Below are 23,414 nucleotides of genomic sequence, written 5' to 3' on the forward strand. Positions count from 1 at the left end.
GCTCTGCAAGAGAGACGTATTTTGGATTTTTCAGTTTAAAACTCGTATGCCTCATGGTTTAAAACTTTGAATGGGATATTATAATGATCCATTTCTATGATTACACTATTGTACACTGTTATATCATTATAATTTTGTACGCATTTTGTGGTCCTTTCCTTAAATTAGGCCTGTTCCTTTTAAGGTTATGGGTATATTTGATCCTCAAAATGTAACAGACTTGGGATTTGCACCTCCACAATTTTGCTTGCATTTACGTATGTTTGTTTTTAACCACTTCCCATCTGGGCCAATTCTATCACGTCGCTCCTACATGTAAAAATCATAATTTTTTTCTAGAAAATTACTCAGAACCCCCAAATATTAGATTTTTTTACCAGAGACCCTAGGGAATAAAATGGCGGTCATTGCAACTTTTTATGTCACGGTATTTGCGCAACGATTTTTCAAAATTATTTAAAGAAATTAAAAAAAAAAAAAAAAAAAAAAACAAAACAGTAAAGTTAGCCCAAATTTTTTTTTATAATGTGAAAGATGTTATGCCGAGTAAATAGATACCCAACATGTCACACTTTAAAATTAAGCACACTCGTGGAATGGCGCTAAACTTCGGTACTTAAAAATCTCCATAGACGCTTGAAAATTAATGACAGGTTACATGTTTAGAGTTACAGAGGTCTTGGGCTAGAATTGCTGCTTTTGTTCTAATGCACGCGGCGATACCTCACATTTGTGATTTGAACGCAGTTTACATATGTGGGCATGACTTACATATGCGTTTGCTTCTGTGCACGAGCACGTGGGGTCGGGGGCACTTTAAATGTTATTTTTTATTTTTTAACTTTATTTAGTTTCTCTTTAAAAAAATTTTTTTGATCACTTTTATTCCTATTACAAGGGATGTAAACACCCCACATCTCTCCTTCCTTGGCTTTGTTTACTTCCGCTGGCCCGGACACGATGTCATAACATCGCGCCCAGGCCTCCGAGGGTCATAGAGATGACTGGGGACCATCTGGTCACAATAAATCTCGATGGTAACTTCCGGCGGCGACCAGGCGAAGCACTGGAGTGTGGTGCCGCTGAGCAAGACACCACAGCGCTGCCTGGATGATCACTTTAGCTCCCTGTTGTCCATCTGACATTCACCAAGATGTGCCTGCTTTTTTCCGGTTTCCAGTGAGTGCATTGCTACCAAATTAAATATTATAATATTGCTAGACTTAGATAGGCGCTGCTTGTCTGTTTTTCTTGGGAACGTCCCCTCCCACTGTACGTAAAAGCGATCAAGCGGCTGAACTGGCGCTACGATTGTTCTTACGGTGCACAGAATCGCCGGCTGAAAAAAGAGGATATCCGGATGATGCCTGTAGCTGCAAGCATCATTCAGATATCCCCACTCATATGACATACCGGGCTATTTAAACTTGCTACATGGTAATTATCACTTTAATTATTCACTTCGAGTTTATACAGCAATCTTGCTCGTTTGAATGGTTTTCTTTTGTGCCGCCCTATGATGACACTGTGACACAGTGGAATTACTACATTATAGATCTTGCGTGTTATTTCATTTAGTGTTAGCCTCCTTAGTAGGAATTGGTTCACACGTGTCATCAATAGGATTTTTGTTCACATGGTGTCATTTTTATATATACAGTAAAACCATAGTTTGAGTAACTTGTTTTCAGTGTGTTTCGCAAGACAAGCAAAATGTGCCACTACTTGTGGACCGCCTGCCGTCATTGTATGTTGGCTGTTTGAAGTGGAATACCGCTGTTATGGTAGCCGATAGCTGCCATCACCCCGGTATCTTCACCAGCGGACGGTTCTCTTTCAGATAAAACAAATAAAAGTGGTCTCTGCGGCGGAGATCACTTTTAAAATCGGGGGCGGGGGAAGACCCCCCCCCGCAGTGCTCCGGTAGTCTCCGCATCTTACCAGAGCTGTCGGTAGCAGCGGAGAGACCATCGCGTCCTTTCCCCTGTGAGACTGGATGCCGAGTGAGGGAAAGATGGCCCCCGCTCGGCTCCATAACACTGGATGACGGAAGCAACATCAAATGTCACTTCCGCCCAGTGGTCTTAAAGGGAATTTTTTTTTTTTGTTGCAAAAACACATTTATTGCATTCAAGTGTAAATGTGAGATCTGAGGTCTTTTTGACCCCAGATCTCACATTTAAAAAGGTCCTGTCATGCATATTTTTCAAGGGATGTTTACATTCCTTGTAATAGGAATAAAAGTGAACCAAAGTTTTTTTTTTTTAAAAGAACAGTGTATTAAAAAAAAAAAAAAATTTAAAGTGCCCCATCCCGCTGAGCTTGCGCTTAAAATAAGGACACTTACCTGTCCAGGGCGCCTGCAAAGTCTTCACCCGAAGCCGACCTGTCCCTTGGCTCTCGGGTGCAGGCGCCAACATCTTCAGTAAGGGAATCAGGAAGTGATAGCCTGGTTCCCTACTGCGCATGCGTGAGTCGCACTGCGTGTCCTGACAGGGTGGGGGGTGCGAAGGAGGGGCCGGACATGGCGTAGATCGCCACAGATTTGAAAGTGGGAGAGAATACCTGTAGTAGACAGGTATCTTCTCCCCCCTGAAAGATGCCAAATGTGACACCGGAAGGGAGGAGGAACCGGATAAGTGGAAGTTCCATTTGTGGGTGGAACTCTGCTTTAAGCTTTCTTTTAAGCTGGCTTATACAGTGTGTGCAGATTAAATGAAAAACGGCTAACAGATTCCACCATCCACGCTATACAGCAAAGAGGGACATCTCCCCGCTGGGCTACTGCTTACTGACAGCCACCGACAATGGATGTCAGAATACCTGAACAGTGACTGCATTTGATTGAGTGCAGCTGCTGTTTGGCCAACAATTTTCCACCCAACTCCTTTGATTTTCTTTTTAATTGACAGATGTTAGGTAGGTGTGTGTGTGTGTGTGTGTGTGGGGGGGGGGGGTGTTTTCAGGGTCTCAGACAAAATTTCAGCCAGTTTGGTTGACAATAGCACCTTCGAATGGTGGTTCCAAAAGGAATCGGCTGAAACTTGAGCCGCATATGGCCAACTTAAAATAGCCATCATATTTAGGGACTGGTGAGCTGCAATATTTTAATTTCAGGGTTTAGATAAGCTGTAAACTAATCATGTAACAGATATGTGCTTATGCAGTATGGCAATGTGCAGGTTCTGTGTTGATGTGCAGAGTACGCTGTCATTTGCAAATAGTTTCTGTACTTCACACATCACTGCTCTTTGTCATTTTCTACTGAAAAAGTCTAATGCAACTATGACTACACATTTTAACACCCAAATAACTGACTAGATAGCCGCTTTAAGCCTATGAAAAATTGATAAGTGGGTTAAACATCTAATTTATAACTCATAAAATATATAAGCATCAATTATGCTAGCTACAAAAAATGAATTTTTAAAGTGTACTACTACCAGCAATATATAAAAAAAAAAAAAAAAAACAAACACAGGATGGCACAGTCAGCTGCAGGAAGTGAAAAAAAGTAACAGATCTACTAACTGGATCAGCAGGTAATAAAACTTTTATTGGGGAACACAGAAAAACCACTGAAAAATGATAGTGACAAACTACATGCCATGTTATTTTTGACTTTGCCCATAGTTACAACAGTTTACTTTCTTTAGGTCAGTCTTTAAATCAAGCAACCCCTGACAACCAGCAGAGTCAGGTTGGAGAACTCCCATTTCTCCCTGTCAGGAAATACATTTTGATCACTGACCCATCCCCAGCCTGCTCATTGGATAGTGGAAGAACACTGAGAATGCCATCAATACATCACTGTGCAATGCAATTGTCTGCACTGTGCATACTACTGGCCCTTTATAGGTGGTTCTGCTCTGCAGGTGTTTTTAAATACAATGGTTTTTACGATGATCCTTGTCATTTCTCTTGCCATCTTATCTAACAGAGGTCCTGTGCACAGATGCAGTTGTAAGAGCTTTACTGCTCCAAATCACATATCTTAGCTCTATATTAATCCCTAGACAGCAGCTGTAAAACTCAAAGTATATAGCAACCTTAGGCCTCACGCATACTAGCATCGAAATAGAGCCTTCAGGCCCACAAAGCAAACCTTCCTAAATGGATCTGAATGCATCCTATGGTCTTCTAATGTTTAAACACTCGATAATTAGTGCTGCTGTGGGACTGATGGCTGAACAAATGTAAATGCATGTAACATGTTTTAAACCTGCTTTACCATCATACACATTTAAAACACAGGTTAAAGTGATTTGGGAAGCATACAAGTGGTTTAATATTCTTAGATAACTTTTCCTGTGTTTAGAAAAGCTAAATACAGGAGGACCAGTGTGCATGAGGCCTTGCATTCACATGTCTAATCTCCAACAAATCTGCCCCAGGCAAAACTGCATACTTTTTTTATTTCGATTAACTTCTAGAAGCATTTTTACACAGATTTTTCAGCTGCTATCTAGGGTTTGCTGAAGAACCAAGACACAAGAGAAGCTGCCATACAGATGATACAACAGCCTCAACTCACATGTACTGCTAGATGGAATAGCATAGGAAACTGCAAACATCACTTGCTTTACATTACCATTTAAAAAAAAAAAAAAAAAAAATTAAGTCTTATAGGTTGGGGAACAGCTGACCTTTTTGGTTTTTATTTTTAGCCGTGATCCCGATTAGAGGAGACTTACCTTCACTTACTGTCCCTGTGACATCAGGATAAAAATTGAAGGGAGCAGTAGTTCTTAGGACAGGAATGCACAGACAGTGACAATGCCAGACAGGCTAAACCTGCCTCAGTCTATTAAAATGTTCTTCATATAATTTAAGAGGCCCATGCTCCAGTCCAAAGACTACACAGGAGAAATCATGCTTTGTCATTAAGCTGTTCTTGTACAAGACTAATAAAAAAAAAAAAAAAAAAAAAAGTGCTCACCTGCAGACTTTTTCTGGGAATTTACTTTGCAATTTGTTTCTTCCTGAAGTCTTCTTTCAAACCTCCGCACATCTTCTAGAGACATACCTATGATACAAATATGAAAATAAATTGTTATAACCAAAACATAATACTGATTTCCTCTTTCTAGTCAAGGGTAGGTCAGTGACAACGCAACCTGTTAAAAAAAGAAAATCCTTGCAGAGCACTTAAGCCACCCTGTTCCTGGCGAGTTGTAGCCACTAATAGAATCCCAAGAGCAAAATCAGCCTTTGAAGACATGGGTAACCGCACACCACTTAATTATGCACAGTTAGGCCCCTTTCACACGGGCTGTCCAATCAGGTCTGTCTGTCAGCTTTTCAGGGGGACCTGATCGGACACTCCATTCACCTCCATGGAGCAGCAGATGTCAGTGGTGACATGTCCGCTGACACCCACTGCTATTCGATCCGATCCTCTCTGCCAAATCCAGACCGATGGAGGTCCTATTTTCCATCTGTCTGGTGGATTAAATGAAAGATGGACAAGTGGTCCGTTTTCATCCGATTTCCCCGTAGAGGTGAGCGGAACTGTCCATCTCTTCTCAGTAAGCGGAGATGGAATTGCCTTCTGCCTGCACAGCGGGGATCAGCGGAGCAGTCCCCCGCTGAGCAAGCGGATTCCGCAGAACAGAGACGCCTGTGTGAAAGGGGACTTATTAAATTATCCCATTTGAACAAAAAACAAATTATACCTGCTCTATGCAATGGTTTTGCAGCAGTTCTCGTGCACATCACTGAATTAGGCAAGTACTGGGGGGGGGGGTAACTGTAGCAAATGTGCAGAGAAGTTGACACTACAATGACTTAAAGTGCAGCATATAGATATTCCCCTTCAGAACAGTTTACATTATGGATGTCGACTCGTTGCGAGTACAGTAAATGAACATGTAAATGAGAAAAAATCTTTACCAAATCAAAGTTGTAAAAATACCCATAGCTTGCCAAGCTATTACTGTTTTTGAGTCAATGCTATTTTATTTTTAAGTTTATATTTTCGAACGGATGCTTTATGGCTATTTTTTCCCCAACTATATTATGTATAGTCTGTTTTACAAACATTTAATACATGGTAAACGGACCCCCAGAGAACTATGGCTTTAAAAGGCAGCAAAAATAGTTCCGGTTCCATAACCCATACAGGAAAGCTGTCCATACATAGATGGATTTTTTTTTTTTTTTTTCCAGATATGTAAGACACCACATCCAAGTAAAGTGGATAGAGGAATCCTCCCTGCTGCACTGTTGTATTCTGACAGGGGGACTCCTCCACTGTCAGAATACACTGATTAGACCTGCAGCAGATTGGCTGCATGCACTGATCGAGTAGAAATTCTCGAACATCGATCCAGCAGAAATGGCCATGGATGGAAATACAGCCAGTCCCTGTTGAACTGGTTGAATTTCGATCTATCTACAGCCAGTTTAAGAGACGAGTCATTGCTATGATCAATTCAATGCGTAAACTTCAGCATACTGGCATTTTGCCACACCATGACTTTAGAAAGAATTTAGAAAGTGAGATAGCAGGTATGCCTGACTGGGTCTGTTCATGGTCCAAAGGCAATTTACATTATATAAAAAAAAAAAAAAAAAAAAAACAAAAAACACAATGGCTAAGGTGCCTTTTTTGTTAAAGCATGATATAGAACTGGGATTCCTCCAGAGGTCGCTAGAGGTTGCTTAAGTGTTTTCCAATTATCTTTTTAGCCATCTGTGAGGGGAGTTTTTTCCACTGAGAATCACCGTCAGCGGCTCTTTTCCAATGACCATAAAAAAAAATTAAAAAATAAAAAATAAAATAAAAAAAAGGCCTTCTGCACTGACCATTAACAAAATGTGGTACTTCAGGGATATGTATTATACCAGTGTTTCTCAACTCCAGTCCTCAAGGCGCACCAACAGGTCAGGTTTTCAGGATTTCCACTATTTTGCACAGGTGATTTGATCAGTTTTCACTGCCTTAGTAATTACCACAGCCGTTTCATCTGAGGGAAATCCTGAAAACATGACCTGTTGGTGCGCCTTGAGGACTGGAGTTGAGAAACGTTGTATTATACAACACCTCTCTAGATCGGTCTTTATGAAACCACCACCAAAATTATGTTTTTTTTACATGTAGGAGAGGAATGTCAGAATTGTCCTGGACTGAAAAATGTTAAAGAAGTTTGAGAAAGGGTGGTCTAGCGAGTTCTGACGAGTTTGTAAATCACTTTAACAAAACTCCTTTAGAACTTCTAAAACCTGCATTTAAAACCAAGTTCCTAAATTGCAAGCTTTTACTTGAACCCAACCACCCAAATTTCTAAACCTCAAACTGAAATCTAAATGAAAATCATGTATGTTAAAAAAAAAAAAAAAAAAAAAAAAAAAAAAAGGGGGGGGGTTGCTTTTCGATATGTACATCCCGTAAAACAAAGCTAAATATTGTACCCACCATGAAAGGAGGCAAAGACCAAGATTCTATCTAATCCAAACACGTGAAATATTAATTTAACAAATCCATATTTGTGTATATATGGGAGATGCAAATGAGCCTTAAACTGTAAATGTACACAGGGTACCTTTGCTTTTATACTCTAATATGTTTTATTCAAATCATTTTAACCTAAACCTAAGTGAAGCAGCAATTTCTTTCATAAAGCAAAACAATTTACACTTACCATACCATTCATCCATCCAAGCCACAGCTTCTCTGTGTCCTGCGAACAATATGTCTTTGATATTCTGAAAGAAAAACAAAAATTAACCACTTAAGCCCCAGACCATTTGGCTGGCCAAAGACCAGAGCACTTCCAAACAAAATTGACGTCCTTTTTTTCCCCACAAATAGAGCTTTCTTTTGGTGGTATTTGATCATCTCTGCGGTTATTTTTTGCGCTATAAACAAAAAAATAGCGACAATTTTGAAAAAAAAAAAAAAAAAAAAAAAAAAAAAAGATTTTTTTTTACTTTTTGCTATAATAAATATCCCCCAAAAATATATAAAACAATTTTTTCCTCAGTTTAGGCCGATACATATTCTTCTACATATTTTTGGGGGGGAAAGAAAAAAAAAAAGAAAAAAAAAAAAATCGCAATAAGCGCTTGATTGGTTTGCGCAAAAGTTATAGTGTTTACAAAATAGGGGATAGTTTTATGGCATTTTTATTAATTTTTTTTTGTTTTTATTAGTAATGGCGGCGATCAGTGATTTTTAATTGTGACTGCGACATTATGGCGGACAGATCGGACACTTTTGGCGCGATTTTGGGACCATTCACATTTATACAGCGATCAGTGCAATTAAAAATGCATTGATTACTGTGTAAATGTGACTGGCAGTGAAGGGGTTAACCACTAGGTGGCGCTGTAGGGGTTAAGTGTGTCCTAGGGAGTGATTCTAACTGTGGGGGGGGGGAGGGGCTGTGTATAACACAACACTGATCACCACTCCCGATTACAGGGATCAGTGACAGTGTCACTAGGCAGAATGGGGAGATGCTTGTTCACATTAGCATTTCCCCGTTCTTCCTCTCCGTGAGACGATCGTGGGTATCCCCGCGGACAGAGTCCGTGGGACCCTCAATCACGCTCACGAAGCTCCCGGTGGGCGCGCACGCCCACAAGCCGCCTCTTGAAGGGCAACGTACAGGTACGTGATTCTGCCGACGTATATCCGTGAGGCGGTCGGGAAGTGGTTAAGCATAATACACACACACACACACACACACACACACACACACACACCCCCCCCTTTTCTAAAGGTTAAAAATTAAAGCCCAAGTAATTTAAATGTAATAATTCCATCTTGTAGCCATAATGATGGATTCATAGTGCAGCCATCACAGCTCAAATGTCCCTACAGAATAAAAAAAAAAAAAAAAAAAACAGTGATGTAAATCCTAACCAATCAGAACCTGTGCCATACTGCTAGATTGTCAGTAAAATACAGCAATAAAAATACAACATATATGCGCTGCTGTTGGCAGCAGAAACCTTTACAGTCTATCCCAGCTGTTAGATATCACAGTAGACGTTTACTTAAAGCGATTGTAAAGTAATTTTTTTCTATAAAAATAATAGCTTGCTATGGGGGCAGAGAAGGTTCCACCGCTCAGGTAGGCTCCAATCAGTGGAAAAGAAAGGCTTCAAGAGGAGAGTCCCAGGTGCTGGCTGAGGTAAGGAGATATCCTCATTCCATCTTACATCTACTTGATAAAACTTTGTAAATGTATGTACTGAAGACCAAGTTGCGGCCTTGCAGATCTGAGACATGGAGGCCTGGTGACGCACTGCCCAAGAAGCACCAACCGCTCTGGTAGAGTGCGCCTTAACTTGAAAAAGGGGGAATCTTTCCCCTTAAATCATAAGTTTAAATTATAACTTGCCGAATCCACTTTTGGCAAAAAGCCTGGACGAGGGTGTAACACCACTCTGTCCTCTGGAATAATCAAATATGGCTCTTTACAGGAAAGAGCAGCCAATTCTGAAACCCTCCTTGCTGAGGATATAGCAACCAAAAATATCAGCTTCCTAGTCAGAAGGACTAAGGGAATATGCTGTAATGGTTCGAATGGCGGTTTTTGTAACACTGACAAAACTAAATTCAAGACCCCGGACTAAAGAATGCGTAGCAAGTGGTCTTTGAAATAAAATTGATAAGGCTGAGACTTGCCCCTAATAGTACTCAGGGCCAACTTCATCTCTACACCTACTTGTAGAAAGGCAAGAATTCTGCCTCTAATATATCTCTGAGGGTGCCAACCCTTGGATTCACACCAGGAAAAATAAGCTTTCCAGACTCTATAATATATAGCTCTAGAAGCTGGCTTCCTAGCATTAAAGTAGAAATAACTGCCCTGGAAAGCCCACGTCTTTTCAGAATGTGGGTCTCAATAGCCAGGCCGTTAAATTTAGCATTCATAAAGTAGGATGGAATATCGGCCCCTGTGAGAGCAGGTCTGGCCTTAGTGGAAGGGACCACAGATCCTCCACTGCCATCTTTACAACCTCTGCATACCATGACCTTCTGGGCCATGCTGGTGCTGCCAGAATTACCGGTTTTCTTTCCAGCTTGATCCTGCAAAGAAGTCAAGGCAGTAACTGAATAGGGGGAAATGCATAGATCAGTAAAAGCTGATCCCACAGTATCACCAACGCATCTGTTCTGCATGTGAATGGATCCTTTGTTGTGGACACAAAGTGTTGCACTGGATGCTAGAAGATCTACATCCGGGAGTACCCCATCCTTGACAAACAGCCCAAAACATGTCGGGGTGAGTAAACCATTCCCCTGGGAATAATCTGCTGGCGGCACATGTAGTGCGTGTGCCAATTCTCTATTCCCGGAATGAAGACTGCCGATGGGCACGGAATATTTCTTTCTGCCCAAGTTAGAATATGGTTCACTTCTCTCTGCACTGAGAGATTCTTGGTGCCCCTTTTGGTGATTGATATAGGCCACAGCCGTGGCACTGACATATTGGATCCTGTTGGGACAATCCCTTAACCTGGAAGTCCAGGCTTTTAGAGCCAGACGCACTGCCTGAATCTCTAGGAGGTTGATGGGTAAGGCTCTTTCGGTTCTTGAACACGGTCCTTGGACAGTTGTCTTCTCTGTCATTACCACTTTCCAAATAAGTGGTCTGAAGGATTTACCCTTTAGGACATTCTTTAGTAACCACCAATTGAGGTTTTGGGACACCCTTGGGGACAGCCGCATTGGCAAGTCCAAAGCTTGGATCGTTTTGTTCCAAGCAAATAGAATACTGTTTTGCAACAGTTTTGAATGTAACTGGGCAAAGGGAACTGTATCGAATGAAGCCACCATCCTTTCTAACAACCTCTTGCAAAGGCGAATGGAGGGACCTCCTTTTGATCTGACTATCCACACCAACTCTTTCATGGAGTTGTGTTTTTTTTTTTCCTGGGCAAGAAGACCCTTTTTCTGGGCTGTATCTATGATAAGACCCAAATACTGCAGCCCTTTTTTAGCAATTTTAATGGAGACTACTAGGTTGAGAACGCAACCCAGACCTTTCCAGGTAAGTGGTTGTAATGCGTACACCTTACTCCGAACAGCGATTGGTCTATTAGCAATAGATCGTCTAGGTATGCCAAGACTGTTTAAGCCCTGTGCCCTTAACCTGGCTACAGGTGGGACTAGCACTTTTGTGAACACTCGAGGTGCTGTAGCTAGCCTGAAGAGCAAGGCTATAAACTGAAATGCTGCTGTTCTACTTCGAACCGCAGAAACCTTTGGTGAGCGGGAAATATATGGACATGCAGATATGCATCCCTGATGCCGATAGGCGCCAGAAGTCTTCCTCCTTGCAGGATAGAAACTACTGACTTGATCGACTCCATAGAAAGGAGCTGATCTTCAGGAACGGATTTAGATTCTTTTAGATCTAGAATGGGTCTGTTGAATTTCTGCGTGGCTCTGTACATGTACAGGAAACGCATGAAAAAGGCAGTGAAGGTTCCAAGGAACCTAAGAAAAAACAGATCAGCTGACTCTACTAGAGGTAGCTTGAAAGAGGCACAAATCATCTCTGTAAGAGGTTTGTACCAGCAATTTCTCAGATTGCGAGGCTGAAAAAAAGTTCAACTCTAGTTGTCTCCTCTGCAGAGGAGTACTCGGTTTGCCTTTCTTCCCGATTACCTGAGGGTAATCTTTCATCTTCTACTCACTGTTCCCTTGATAAGGGATCTCAGGTGGGGGGGGGGGGGGGGATCCAACCCGCTTCCCATCCTTGGATAGCGGATGCAATTAAAGTCGCTAATTTTCCTTCTAGGCCCTGCAGGGCAGAGGAAAAATGCATTTTCAATCATGTATACAGGGGCTGAATATTTTCTCCTCTTAGGCTCAGTTTCCACTATTGCAACCCCAAAGTTGCGTGATTTTACAGTGATCTTTTGCGGCCGAGAATATGTTGGGGCGCGATTTTGATGCGACAGGAAACAATGCCTGTGTATTCTAGAGGTCTATGGACCTCAAGCCGCATCAAAGTGGTACCAAAGCAGTGCAGAGACCACCCTGAAGTCGCAAAGATCTGAACAGTACTCCTTGGAAATCATGCCCTAGAGACGGTGGAGGCAGTCACCGCTGCCTAGAGGCAGCTGCCCCTGCGCAGGGGAAGGAATCCGTTTAAGTGACTTGTCCAAGGTCACAAGGAGCCAACGTGAGGACGAGGTCCCATGTGTTTCAGGAAGCCTCCCACGGCTACGCTGGCTGTCAGAGTAGTTAACCTGTGAGGAGTGGCTCCTTCACTAGTGAACGCCGACATGTGGATCTGAACCCATGTCTGTCAGGAAGTCTCCCATGGCTGCACTGGCCGTCAGAGTACTTAACCTGTGAGCTGTTGTGGCTTCACTTTAAATAAAAGGACATGTATACCTTCTTTTGACAAAAGAGCTTTACTGCTAGAAATCATTTGGATGTATTTCACCAAACCTTCCCCAATGAAAAGGGAAACTAGTCAGACACCCTTTCTTGCAAGATGCTTTGGCTGACCAACCCTTTTAACCACAGGGTCCTAAGCATGTGTTTTAGCACAAGCGCAAGGCGAGACGCCTGGTGGATAGGGTCTTTTATGGCATCTATGGCAAAACATAGCGGCATTGGTAGGAGGATTTTAACCAAAAAAATTCCGACTCCTTATTTGTTGGATGCTTAAACAATTATGCATCTTGATGCTGGAAATTGCAGCGTCTACTGCTGGTAAAGAGGAAAAGCCGCTTCAAAAGCCTCTGTGGTTCCTTGTATGAACTCCCGTCTTACCGCACAAAGCTGGGTGCTGGCTGTGCTTCAAAAGTAGAAATGGAGAAAAAAGTCCTGGACTGCCGCACTCCTTGCAGAAACATCTTTATTTGAAAAATAATTAAAATCCAAAAAGGCAAAACATAAAGGTGGACAAACCGGGTGTAAAAAGCTAACGCGTTTCACATTCAGAGATGCTTAGTCACAGCTAATTTTGATCAAACAAAAGTGCATATAAAGGAAAAAAAGAGGAAGGAGAAAACAGGATGTTAACGCCCATACTCAAACAATTGATTGTCAAATGACCACACATGTTGTATGATTAAAATTAAATTCACCACCATGAGATCCCTTGACTTGTCTCCAGCACTTTGGAGACCAGTCAAAAACTACAAAAAAAATACAAAAGAAATATTAAATAAAATGAAGATCATATAATGCATGTTTATATATGGTTATTTTGAAACTATACATAAATATAAATTGCATTGAAATGAATATGGTATATAGCTAAGAATAACCAAAAAACAAAAGAACACAACAAAACAACAAAACCTGAACAAAAATAGTGATGTTAATGTTAGGTGGATCCATAGTGAGAAATGCATCAAAAAAGACAATCAGGAAAAAAACAGGTTTGGAATGGAACGCCCACACAGGTAAATGATGAATCCAATGTCTAAGCAAACGAGACAAAGTGTACATCCAAAACACGTACATAAACATAATCATAGAATATATGAATACGAGTAGACTGAAACCACTTCCATCTGTAGTTCTGATTGTCAAAATACATCATCAAATATAATGGACTGTAGAGAGAAAAAAACAGAAAACAAAAACAAATAAATCATAAAGAATATATATATATATATATATATATATATATATATATATATATATATATATAAAAATGACTTCTCTCTCATTTGTCAAAAAACAAAATAAAAAGAAGAATGAAAAACATTATATATATATATATATATATATATATATATATATATATATATATATATATATATATATATATATATATATATATATATATAGAAATAAATATAATTAAACACTAAAGTCCATGGATGATGCACTAAAATGATGCACAAAAAGCCAGACTCCCAGCCCCGAGACTTAATAAATGTTGAAATAACAAATTGACACCCTGTTGAGCCACAGGTAAGATATCAGAGCAAAATATTAAATCTTACCTATATACAGATAAGTATATACATTGAAAAATGACAGAAAAACCAAAAAAGCAGAAATCAAATGAAAGACTAGACCTTATCACTTAAACCGCTGATGTGAAAAAAAAAAGAGAGAAAATAAACTCAATGAGTTACAATGTCAATAATGACAGCAGTAGACTCCTTTGTAATATGTTCCGTGTTGTCAAAATATAATACACAATTAAACAATGTAGCTAACACTGCATCAGACATTGATCACCCTCCACATTACAAAGGATATGCACAGACAATGATTGAAGTAACATACGGCATAGAAGTCTCACTTTTGTTGCTGCAGAAAAACCGAAGCCAACCAGGGATATTCATAACCATAGAATACAGTTTTTAATTAACCAACAAAAGCATAATTATAATGAAAAAACAGTTGTAGCACAGGATGGCTAAACTTTAGTCTACCATGTGATAATATATGTAAAAAGGGGCACCAACGTATAAAAATTAAGATAAATTTCATGTGCATGTGTGATGGTATAAAGGCAGAGTTCTTCAGAAGCTAACATGGTATGAATCAAATGGCACTAAATGAACCTTAAAAATGTCCAACTCCTGAGATATAGCCAGAACTACACATCTAATAAATGTTAGTATATAAAACCTGAAATGAAACTTATAATCCAGAATTTATTGATAAAGATAAAGCTGTTTAGATTAGGTGTCTCTGCAGCAAAAGAAGGTAAAAGATATGGTCTCACTAATTATGCCATAGAAAGACACCGATACACGGTGCAGTGGACATGAGGGATAAGATAAGGTGAAATAGAACACCAAAGTCTCACTCCTATTGCCACAGACGCATGTATCTAGATTGTGTTGTATGCTATGTAATGGAGATCCTATATAACCATAACACGACCTATTACAAACCACATAAAGATGGTCAGTCGATTTAAAGAGATCATGTTATAGTGAAACATCAATCGCTAAGAAAGAATTTATTGAGGTATTGGAAAATATTTAGATAGTTACCATGCAATGGGAGAACTCATCAGATAAAACAAATCTTTAAATGGCTACTGTGCAATGAAGCTAAGATAAATGTGAATATAGTAATACGTAAAGGGAACTGGTGAAATGGTAATGGGCATAGTCAGAAATGGAAACAGCATCTATTTTTGGTAAAAATGGGAAACATCCCATTCAAAGTTAAGTCCTAAAGGGGACCTTGTGTCTATAAAGAAGATCCAACGGACTTCTCTCTTGCACAAAAGATTAAATTTATCTCCACCCCTAGGAGGTTTTATAACTTTATCTATGCCCTGAATGAATAAACTGGAGGTGTCTTTATGATGGACTATATTCCAGTGTTTAGCGACATTAGTCGCATGTTTTTTTTTGTATGTCATAAAGGTGATCATAGAGGCGGTCCTTTAGTCTCCGTATTGTTCTGCCTACATATTGAACTGAACAAGAGGTGCATGTGATAACACATACCACATATCTCGTATTGCAGTTTATGAAATCTCAAATTTTGTGGGATTTGCCTGTGGACATAGAAGAAACCACATCACCTTCCTTGATGAAAGGACAGTACGCGCAGGCTCTACTACCACACTTAAAGGTGCCCTGGAAAGATAGCCAATTTCTGTTGTTGGGTCTACTAGTAAAAAGGCTAGGTGATAGTATACTAGCTAAAGATGGAGCTTTTTTTGAGACTGTACGGACCCCTTTATCCAAAATCTTTGAGTAGATAGGGTCGTGAGAAAAAATATAGAAAGGCGTTTAGTGACAATTTTTTGATTTTGTGTTAACTCCAGGCTGAAGGGCGTGGAAAAAGTAGGGATAGACCCAGTATTTCCAGATTTTCGTGTTACAGGAGATTTATCAATAAGTAAATGAATGCGGGGTGCCTTTTGGGCTATGGACAAGCCCCTTTCTATAATGGGCTTGGAATAGCCTCTTTCCTGAAACCTGGCAGACATAGCCGCAGACTCCTGATCAAAATCTTCCTGTTTACTACATATTCTTTTGAGTCTCAAAAACTGTTCTACCGGTATACTGTTTATGGTGTGTTTTGGGTGGCTAGAGTCCGCCCTTAAAAGGGTGTTGCCCGCACTAGGTTTCCTATATATGTTTGAAACAATACGGTTACCTTCACCAGTTAATAGGACGTCTAAGAACTCTATTGACTTTGTTTCTAGTTTCCCTGTGAAACTCAGATTTTAACTGATTGTCATTCATATAGTCCAGCCACTGTTGCAAGTTAACATTTGGATCTGAAACTATAAACAATAAATCGTCAATGTATCAACAATAATAGACTGTGTCCTTATGGCGGAGACTATCAGCCCCAAAAATGCGGTGCCTTTCCCACCATCCCATATATAAATTGGCTAGGGACAGGGAGAACTTAGCTCCCATGGAGGCTCCGCATATTTGGAGGTAATAGTCCCCGAACATAAAAAAATTATGCGTGAGTGGATACTGTAAAGACATGATAATGAACTCCTGCATGACCAAAGAAAAACGCCCTGATCTGCTGAGAACAAAAGAAACCGCTTTCAGACCTAAATCATGAGGAATAAATGAATAAAGGCTGCTGACATCACATGTAATCCATCTGAAATCATCTTTCCAGGTCATGTTTTGAAGCTTAGATAGTAATTGTTTAGTATCCAGGAGATAGCCTGGCATCTCTATAATTAAAGGTTGCAACTGTCCCAGGCGCTCATTTAAAGAGCCTATGCCTGCGACAATGGGTCTGCCTGTTAAAGGGGTCAAACCCTTATGTAATTTAGGAAGATGGTGAAAGATCGGCATGACAGGGAAAGATGGAATCAGGGCTTCTTTATCATTGGATAAAAAAATACCAACAGCAACCGCTCGATCCAAAAGAGTGGAAAGTTCATTCCTAAAAGATGTAGTTGGGTCGCTCTTCAGTTTGCGATAGGTAGTAATGTCTGAAAGTTGTCAAGAGGCTTCTTTCTTATAAAGATCAGCATCTAGCACCACCACTGCTCCCTCCTTATCAGCGTTCTTGATCACTATTGATGAGTTCTTGTGCAGTTTATCTAAGGACTGCCTCTCTTCCATAGAAAGATTATTCTTATTATCTTGTGAAATGTTCTTGGCTAGTCTAGATAAATCTCTCTCCACTAACTTTTGGTAAAGGTCCATGTCCTTACCTCTTGAACTTATTGGATAGAAGTCTGAGTTTGTTGGATCCTGTGTTATGATCTATAGCAGTGTCAGTAGTACTAGACTCCGATTCTACAGCAAGAAAATATATAATTATTCTTTATGATTTGTTTTCTTTTTTTTTACAGTTTTTTTCTCTACAGTCCATTATATTTGATGATGTATTTTGACAATCAGAACTACAGATGGAAGTGGTTTTCGGTCTACTCATATATTCTATAATTATGTTTATGTACGTGTTTTGGATGTACACTGTCTCGTTTGCTTAGACATTGGATTCATCATTTACCTGTGTGGGCGTTCCATTCCAAATCTGTTTTTTTTCCTGATTGTCTTTTTTGATGCATTTCTCACCATGGATCCACCTAACATTAACATCACTATTTTTGTTCAGGTTTTGTTGTGTTTTTGTTTTTTGGTTATTCTTGGCTATATACCATATTCATTTCAATGCAATTTATATTTATGTACAGATTCGAAATAACCATATATAAACATGCATTATATGATCTTCATTTTATTTAATATTTCTTTTGTATTTTTTTGTAGTTTTTGACTGGTCTCCAAAGTGCTGGAGACAAGTCAAGGGATCTCATGGTGGTGAATTTAATTTTAATCATACAAAATGTGTGGTCATTTGACAATCAATTGTTGTTTAATGAGTATGGGCGTTAACATCCTGTTTTCCCCTTCCTCTTTTTTCCTTTATATGCACTTTTGTTTGTTCAAACTTGGCTATGAGTAAGCATCTCTGAATGTAAAACGCGTTAGCTTTTTACACCCGGTTTGTCCACCATATGTTTTGCCTTTTTGGATCTTAATTATTTTTCAAATAAAGATGTTTCTGCAAGGAGTGCGGCAGTCCAGGAATTTTTTCTCCTTGCCTACTGCTGGTACTTTCCAAACTTTGTGAGTTTTTCCTCCATGATAGAGAACTGAGAAACTCTTTGGAGGGAAAAAATGCTTATCCAGATGATCCCATTCAGCATAAATAAGCGCTGTAAAAAGGTTTATTTTTTTTTTAAACCAAAGAAGGGACCTGGACTTTCAGCTTACTCTGTTAGGAGTAGTATAAAAAGTGGAATGAACCATCTCTGTAAGAGTTTGTACCATCAATCTGTCAGATTGTGAGGTTGCATAAGGTTCATCAACTGTTTCCTCTGCTGAGGAAAATTTGGCTTGTTTTTCCCCGTGATCACCTGAGGATAACACCTCATCCTGTGCCCACTGTTCCCTTGAAAAAAAAAGGGGGTTTGAGGTGGGGGAGGGGGATCTAGCATGCTTCCTATCCTCTTGGATGGAAAATGCGATTAAAGCCGCTAATCTGCCTTCTAAGCCCAACAGGGCAGAGGAGAATGCATCTTCAGTCACATACACAGGGGCTGAAGTGCGAGAAGCAGTTGCATCACCAATTGCTTCCAATGACTCACCCTGGCTTGCCATGTCAAGTATCTCTGGAGAGGATGACAGTGTGGAGGCATGTCTGGAGTTCCCAGCGCCTGGGGGTGGAATCCTTGGTACCTTTGTGGTACACTGGAAATCAAATGTGCTAAGCACAACAGAAAGGCACTTTAACAAATGATGGTATTTGCTGAACAATAGTTTTAGCAAAAGAAAACAATGTCACCATGAGGATCAGCCTTTGATGCTGAGTACCATAATATTTCCTGTGCTGGAAATGCCTGTTTACACACCTTTACATGCCCAGTGCTCCTGTGTCTCTTAGTGTGACAGTCTTCTGTCTTCAGCATATGAACTGAGAGCGTCTGTTAAAACTCAGGTGAGAACCTGATTACACATAAGCATCAGCTGTCACGGCACCAGGAGGAGAGGGGAGGGGGAGGGGAATTTTTATCAGCAGTGTTTGTTAGGCTCCTAGTTTTAAAGGAAGACTTCACTTTAAACAAAAAAATGCAAATGGCTGGTTTTGTATGTTCGTAAACTACTGCTGTAACCCCTTTAGATCAATCAGAAGAGGAACACCATCTGTTCAATTAAGAACTCCCCTCTGGCTGCAGGGACCACACCCGCTGCTATAGCCAGACACAGAGCTGCTGAAAAAGGCATCATACTAGGTAAGTGTAATATACTCCCTCTAGAGGAGACATTTTAAGGCATACAGTTAATATATATATATTTTTTTTTGGAGAAAAAGGCATAGGTGGACTTTTTACAGTTCCTAGGCTTCTCCCCTTATCTTATCCTCGCTGCAGGATACTGCTGATTTAACAGACAGATCCAACTTTCACTCATCACGGCGGGCAGCATAGTTAAACCTTCAAAGACTGGGGCCCTTTTTAAATAGGGGTTCCGCTCCTTTGGACCTGTATAGCAGCCCTCAGGAACAACTTTAGGTAATATGAAAAACCAAAGAGAGTCCTGGTTCCTAGGGTCCAGCTCTCAAAGAGAAGCTTACAGGCAAAACCTCGTTCTTCAATGCGAGGCCCAGGTACCATCCTATGGCCTCAGGGGAGAGGATGGATCCGGTTGTGGAGGTTTTTTAAATCCAGCATGGATCCCTCCCTGTGACCAACACCTTCGACACTGGTGAAAAAACTGAGGACTCCTGGAAGGAGGAGGGGGTTATATAGGGGAGTCAACTTCCTGTATTGGTTATACCAGTGTCAACACCTGAAGGTAGGCCCATAACCCACCAAGTAATTACTTGAGACTCTGTGTCCTATGATGTACGATAAAGAAATATATATTTTAATTGTTTATTTTTATCACTTTACAAAGGGCAAGGTGAACAAACAGATTTAGAAAAAAAAAAATTAATCAAAAAATCTAAATCAAATTATTATTTAGTTCAACTACCTTTTGGCTTCAAACCAGCATCATTTCTTCTAGGTACACTTGGACAGTTTTTAAAGGAACTCTGCAGGTAGGTCGTTACAAACATCTTGGCGAACTAACCACAGATCTTCTTTAGAGTTTCTGGCTCTTCATGCAATTCCAGACCGACCATGTTCAGATCAGAGCTCTGTGGGGGTCAACCCATCACTACCACCAGGATTACTTGTTCTTTACACTGAAGATAGTTCTTAATGACATTGGTTGTGTGTTTGGGGTCACTGTCCTGCTCCACAAAAAGTTTTGGGCCAATCACACGCCTCCCTGATGGTATAGAATGATGGGCAAGTATCTGCCTGTATTTCTCAGCATTGAGGACACCATTCATCCTGACCAAAACTCCAATCTGTGGTTAGGCCTCCAAGATATTTGGAACAACCTACCTGCCAAGTTCCATCGAAAACTGTGTGAACGTGTATTTGGAATTGATTTGAAGGTAAAGGGAAGTCAAACCAAATATTGACTTGATTTAGATTTACCTTCTGTTCATTTACTTTCCATTTTGTTAATTGATAAAAATGAACTATTTAACGCTTCTATTCCTGAAATTCTTCATAAGACTTTTGCACAGTACTGTACCTGTTTATCTGCAACACTCTTTGCTCTACAGTCTCATAAAACACACATTTTACACAGAATATCTCACCAGCAGTGGGGGGGATCTGACATCACACGATGTAGAGCTAGAGAACAGAGATCCGTGAACGCTGAGTTAAGGAGAGGGAAGGGAAGGGAAAGGAGAGGGAAAGGAAAAGGGAAAGGGAAAGGAAAAGAGAGGGAAAGGAAAGGAGAGGGAAAGGAGAGGGAAGGGAAAGGAGAGGGAAGGGAAGGGAAAGGAAAGGAGAGGGAAAGGAAAGGAAAGGGAAGGGAAGGGAAAGGAAGGGAAAGGAAAGGGAAAGGGGAAGGGAGACCCCCTCCCCCCATCAGGCTCAGAGAAAAACAGCGTGGAGTGAACAAGTCATCTGCTTTGTGCTGGAGGGGTGCAGGCCCTCTCCGGGGAGGCTAAAGTGTTCGCTTAAAATTCTGTCAGTGACGCCAGCAAATAGAGTTATCAGAGAAGAACTAGACTCCGTGATTGGATTCAGGCTAGTACACACTACAGAGGGGATATCATTTGTTACTTTTTCACATATGAGGATCTTAACCACTTTGGGCTGGTTATATACTATAAAAATTCAGTTTGAAAATGTTCATTTTAAGAATATTAGTTTGATTTTCTAATCGGCATCTGTTTTCAATCACATGTACTGAGCATTGTTATACATATAAAATGTTCATACGGGAATCTTCTAATGTATAGCCAGCTTAGAAAGAGAAACAACCTAGGGGGAATTTTAAAAACCAAAGTTAAAAGCAAATATTTTTTGGAGTGCTTTCAAATTATATATACAGTATATATATTTGTCATGTCATCAAAGTAACGGATGAGAATTTTAGCGCAAATGTATGAACATTAGAAAATCTACTAGCTTTAGGGTGTCTCTACTTGGATGAGGGGGTAAAGAAGACCAGTTTGGAGAGCAGCATTGTCAATCTGGGGAGAGGGTAGTGTTGAATGCAATAACAGATTGAGATGGGCTTGACTTACAAATTAACGCTAAACTCCAGCTAACACTTTTTAAGCAGTTACAGATTTTTTTTTTTTTTTTGGTCAAAGATTTTACATAAAATAAATAAAAGCCGACACCTGTCAGTGGTAAAGAATTTGTCTTAACCCTGTAACTACCACTTTTGCTGGACAGCTTGGTCAGGAGGTTGAATAACCACAAACTTACTGGCCGGATCGCCTGGTAAAAAATAAAAGGGGGAAAAAAAAAAGCCAAAAGAATGCAGCCACCACGTCTTTGAATAAGTAAGCTGCAAATCGGTAAGTAATAAAAAGACTTACCTTATGAATGAAACTTTCAACTCTTGACTGAAAACCATAGACCTCAAATTTGGCTGCAACTAATTTGTAAGAGCACATAATGGGCTGCGTGGTCTCTTGCCAATCTTGTAGCAATGGCCCTCGGCCGGTCTTCTTTGAACAGAACATCCTAAGATCCTAATGGGATATTTGACAGGGAGAACGTTTATGTGAAAGTCAATATCTTGCTTTGTTTTAATTTACAAAATAACTAACTTAAAGCTCAATTGAACCCTCTTAAATTATGTAATGCAATTAGGCTGAACGTAGAGTGCTACATATGTCTTTAAAGTTTTATCAGCTTAGTGTTGCAACAAGACCACAGTTCAGGAAGGGGGGGGGAGGCGTATCCATTTTTGTATATGTAGTACGACTGCATTCCACTATTAAAAGGATTCAACTGGGCTTTAACAATCATAAGTGAAATCTTCACAATAAATTAGTACACACCATAAATTACACATTTTAATCATTCATTTTTTGCATTTGTATTGGCTGTCCACTAAACTTTTTCTTTATTTTCACAGCCAGGCATGTGATGGATATTTTAACCACTTTTAGAAATTGTTTCACTACCCTTATTTAATTGATGGGGTGCTTTTCAAAAGATTAAGGAAACTTGTCCATGTGGCTTAAAAAAAAAAAAAAAAACAGTTCTTTTGGCAGAAAAAAAAAATTAAAAAAAAAAAAAAAAATTTGCTCATATAGAATTTTGTACAGGCGTTTAACGGGTTTTTTCTGGCAGAAAACTGCTCTCATAAATACAGAAGGCTTTTTTGTCTGTCGCTAAACGCTGAGCTTAAACTATGCCTCTAATTGTCCTAATGTGCATGGACACATAGGATAACATTGAGCTGCTTCTACAGGCAAAAACGCTAAACTCCTCTAGAAAGCAGTGATTTTTAAAGTCTGTGTGCATGAACCCTCAAAATATACAGTTGATGTGCCTTGTCAGTGGTCTTGAGCAAGTGGGTTTGGGAAGAGTTACAACATACAGGTATATATGGGTATTATGTGGACAAATCAGAAATGTGGTTTAGTTTGTGAGGTTTGGAAAGGGGAAAATCTCTGCCTGCAATGCACATCTCAAACAGAACCTACAGCATTCAAAGAAATGAAAACTGGAGGCTCAGAACAGTCGTTCAGCCCAGGTTCACATTGCTGCAAGTTAGAGATCTTGCGAGTTCAGCTGAACTCGCACGATTTCAATCCAGCAATGCAGTTTGACTTTGGGGGGGATTTGATAGACATCTGCGCGGGTTCCTGCACAGATGTCTATTGAAAATCGCACCCGAAGTCGCCAAAAGAACTACTTTTGCGAATCAGTGCGGCAAAGTTGGCGTTGCACCGATTCAGGCTGTGCTATTGCCGTCAATAGCCGCCGATTTGGCATGCGACCTGACATGTCAAATCACATGCTAAATTAGACCAAAATGAACCTAGACTCAAACTGAAAATCAGAATTTGCCAACATGAGTTTTACGTGCATTTAAAACTCACACTAAACACAGGAACACCATAGTCAAGGCCGATTTATAAGGATAAA

At 40.1% G+C, this 23,414-nt stretch overlaps 1 protein-coding gene across 1 annotated transcript in view; it reads right to left on the reverse strand.

The window, feature by feature from the left end:
• The window catches only part of LOC141110929 (cytoplasmic phosphatidylinositol transfer protein 1-like), a 302,399-nt gene that overhangs the window by 18,787 nt on the left and 260,198 nt on the right, over positions 1-23,414 (reverse strand). The window contains exons 7-9 of the mRNA XM_073602732.1: positions 21,851-22,006; positions 7,644-7,707; positions 4,940-5,026 (exon numbers count right to left, since the gene is read on the reverse strand). Coding sequence (XP_073458833.1) covers positions 4,940-5,026; positions 7,644-7,707; positions 21,851-22,006 — 307 coding nt within the window. The remainder of the gene's footprint in view (positions 1-4,939; positions 5,027-7,643; positions 7,708-21,850; positions 22,007-23,414) is intronic.

This window comes from Aquarana catesbeiana, linkage group LG10, assembly GCF_042186555.1.
Source record: "Aquarana catesbeiana isolate 2022-GZ linkage group LG10, ASM4218655v1, whole genome shotgun sequence".
Lineage (NCBI taxonomy): Eukaryota > Metazoa > Chordata > Amphibia > Anura > Ranidae > Aquarana > Aquarana catesbeiana.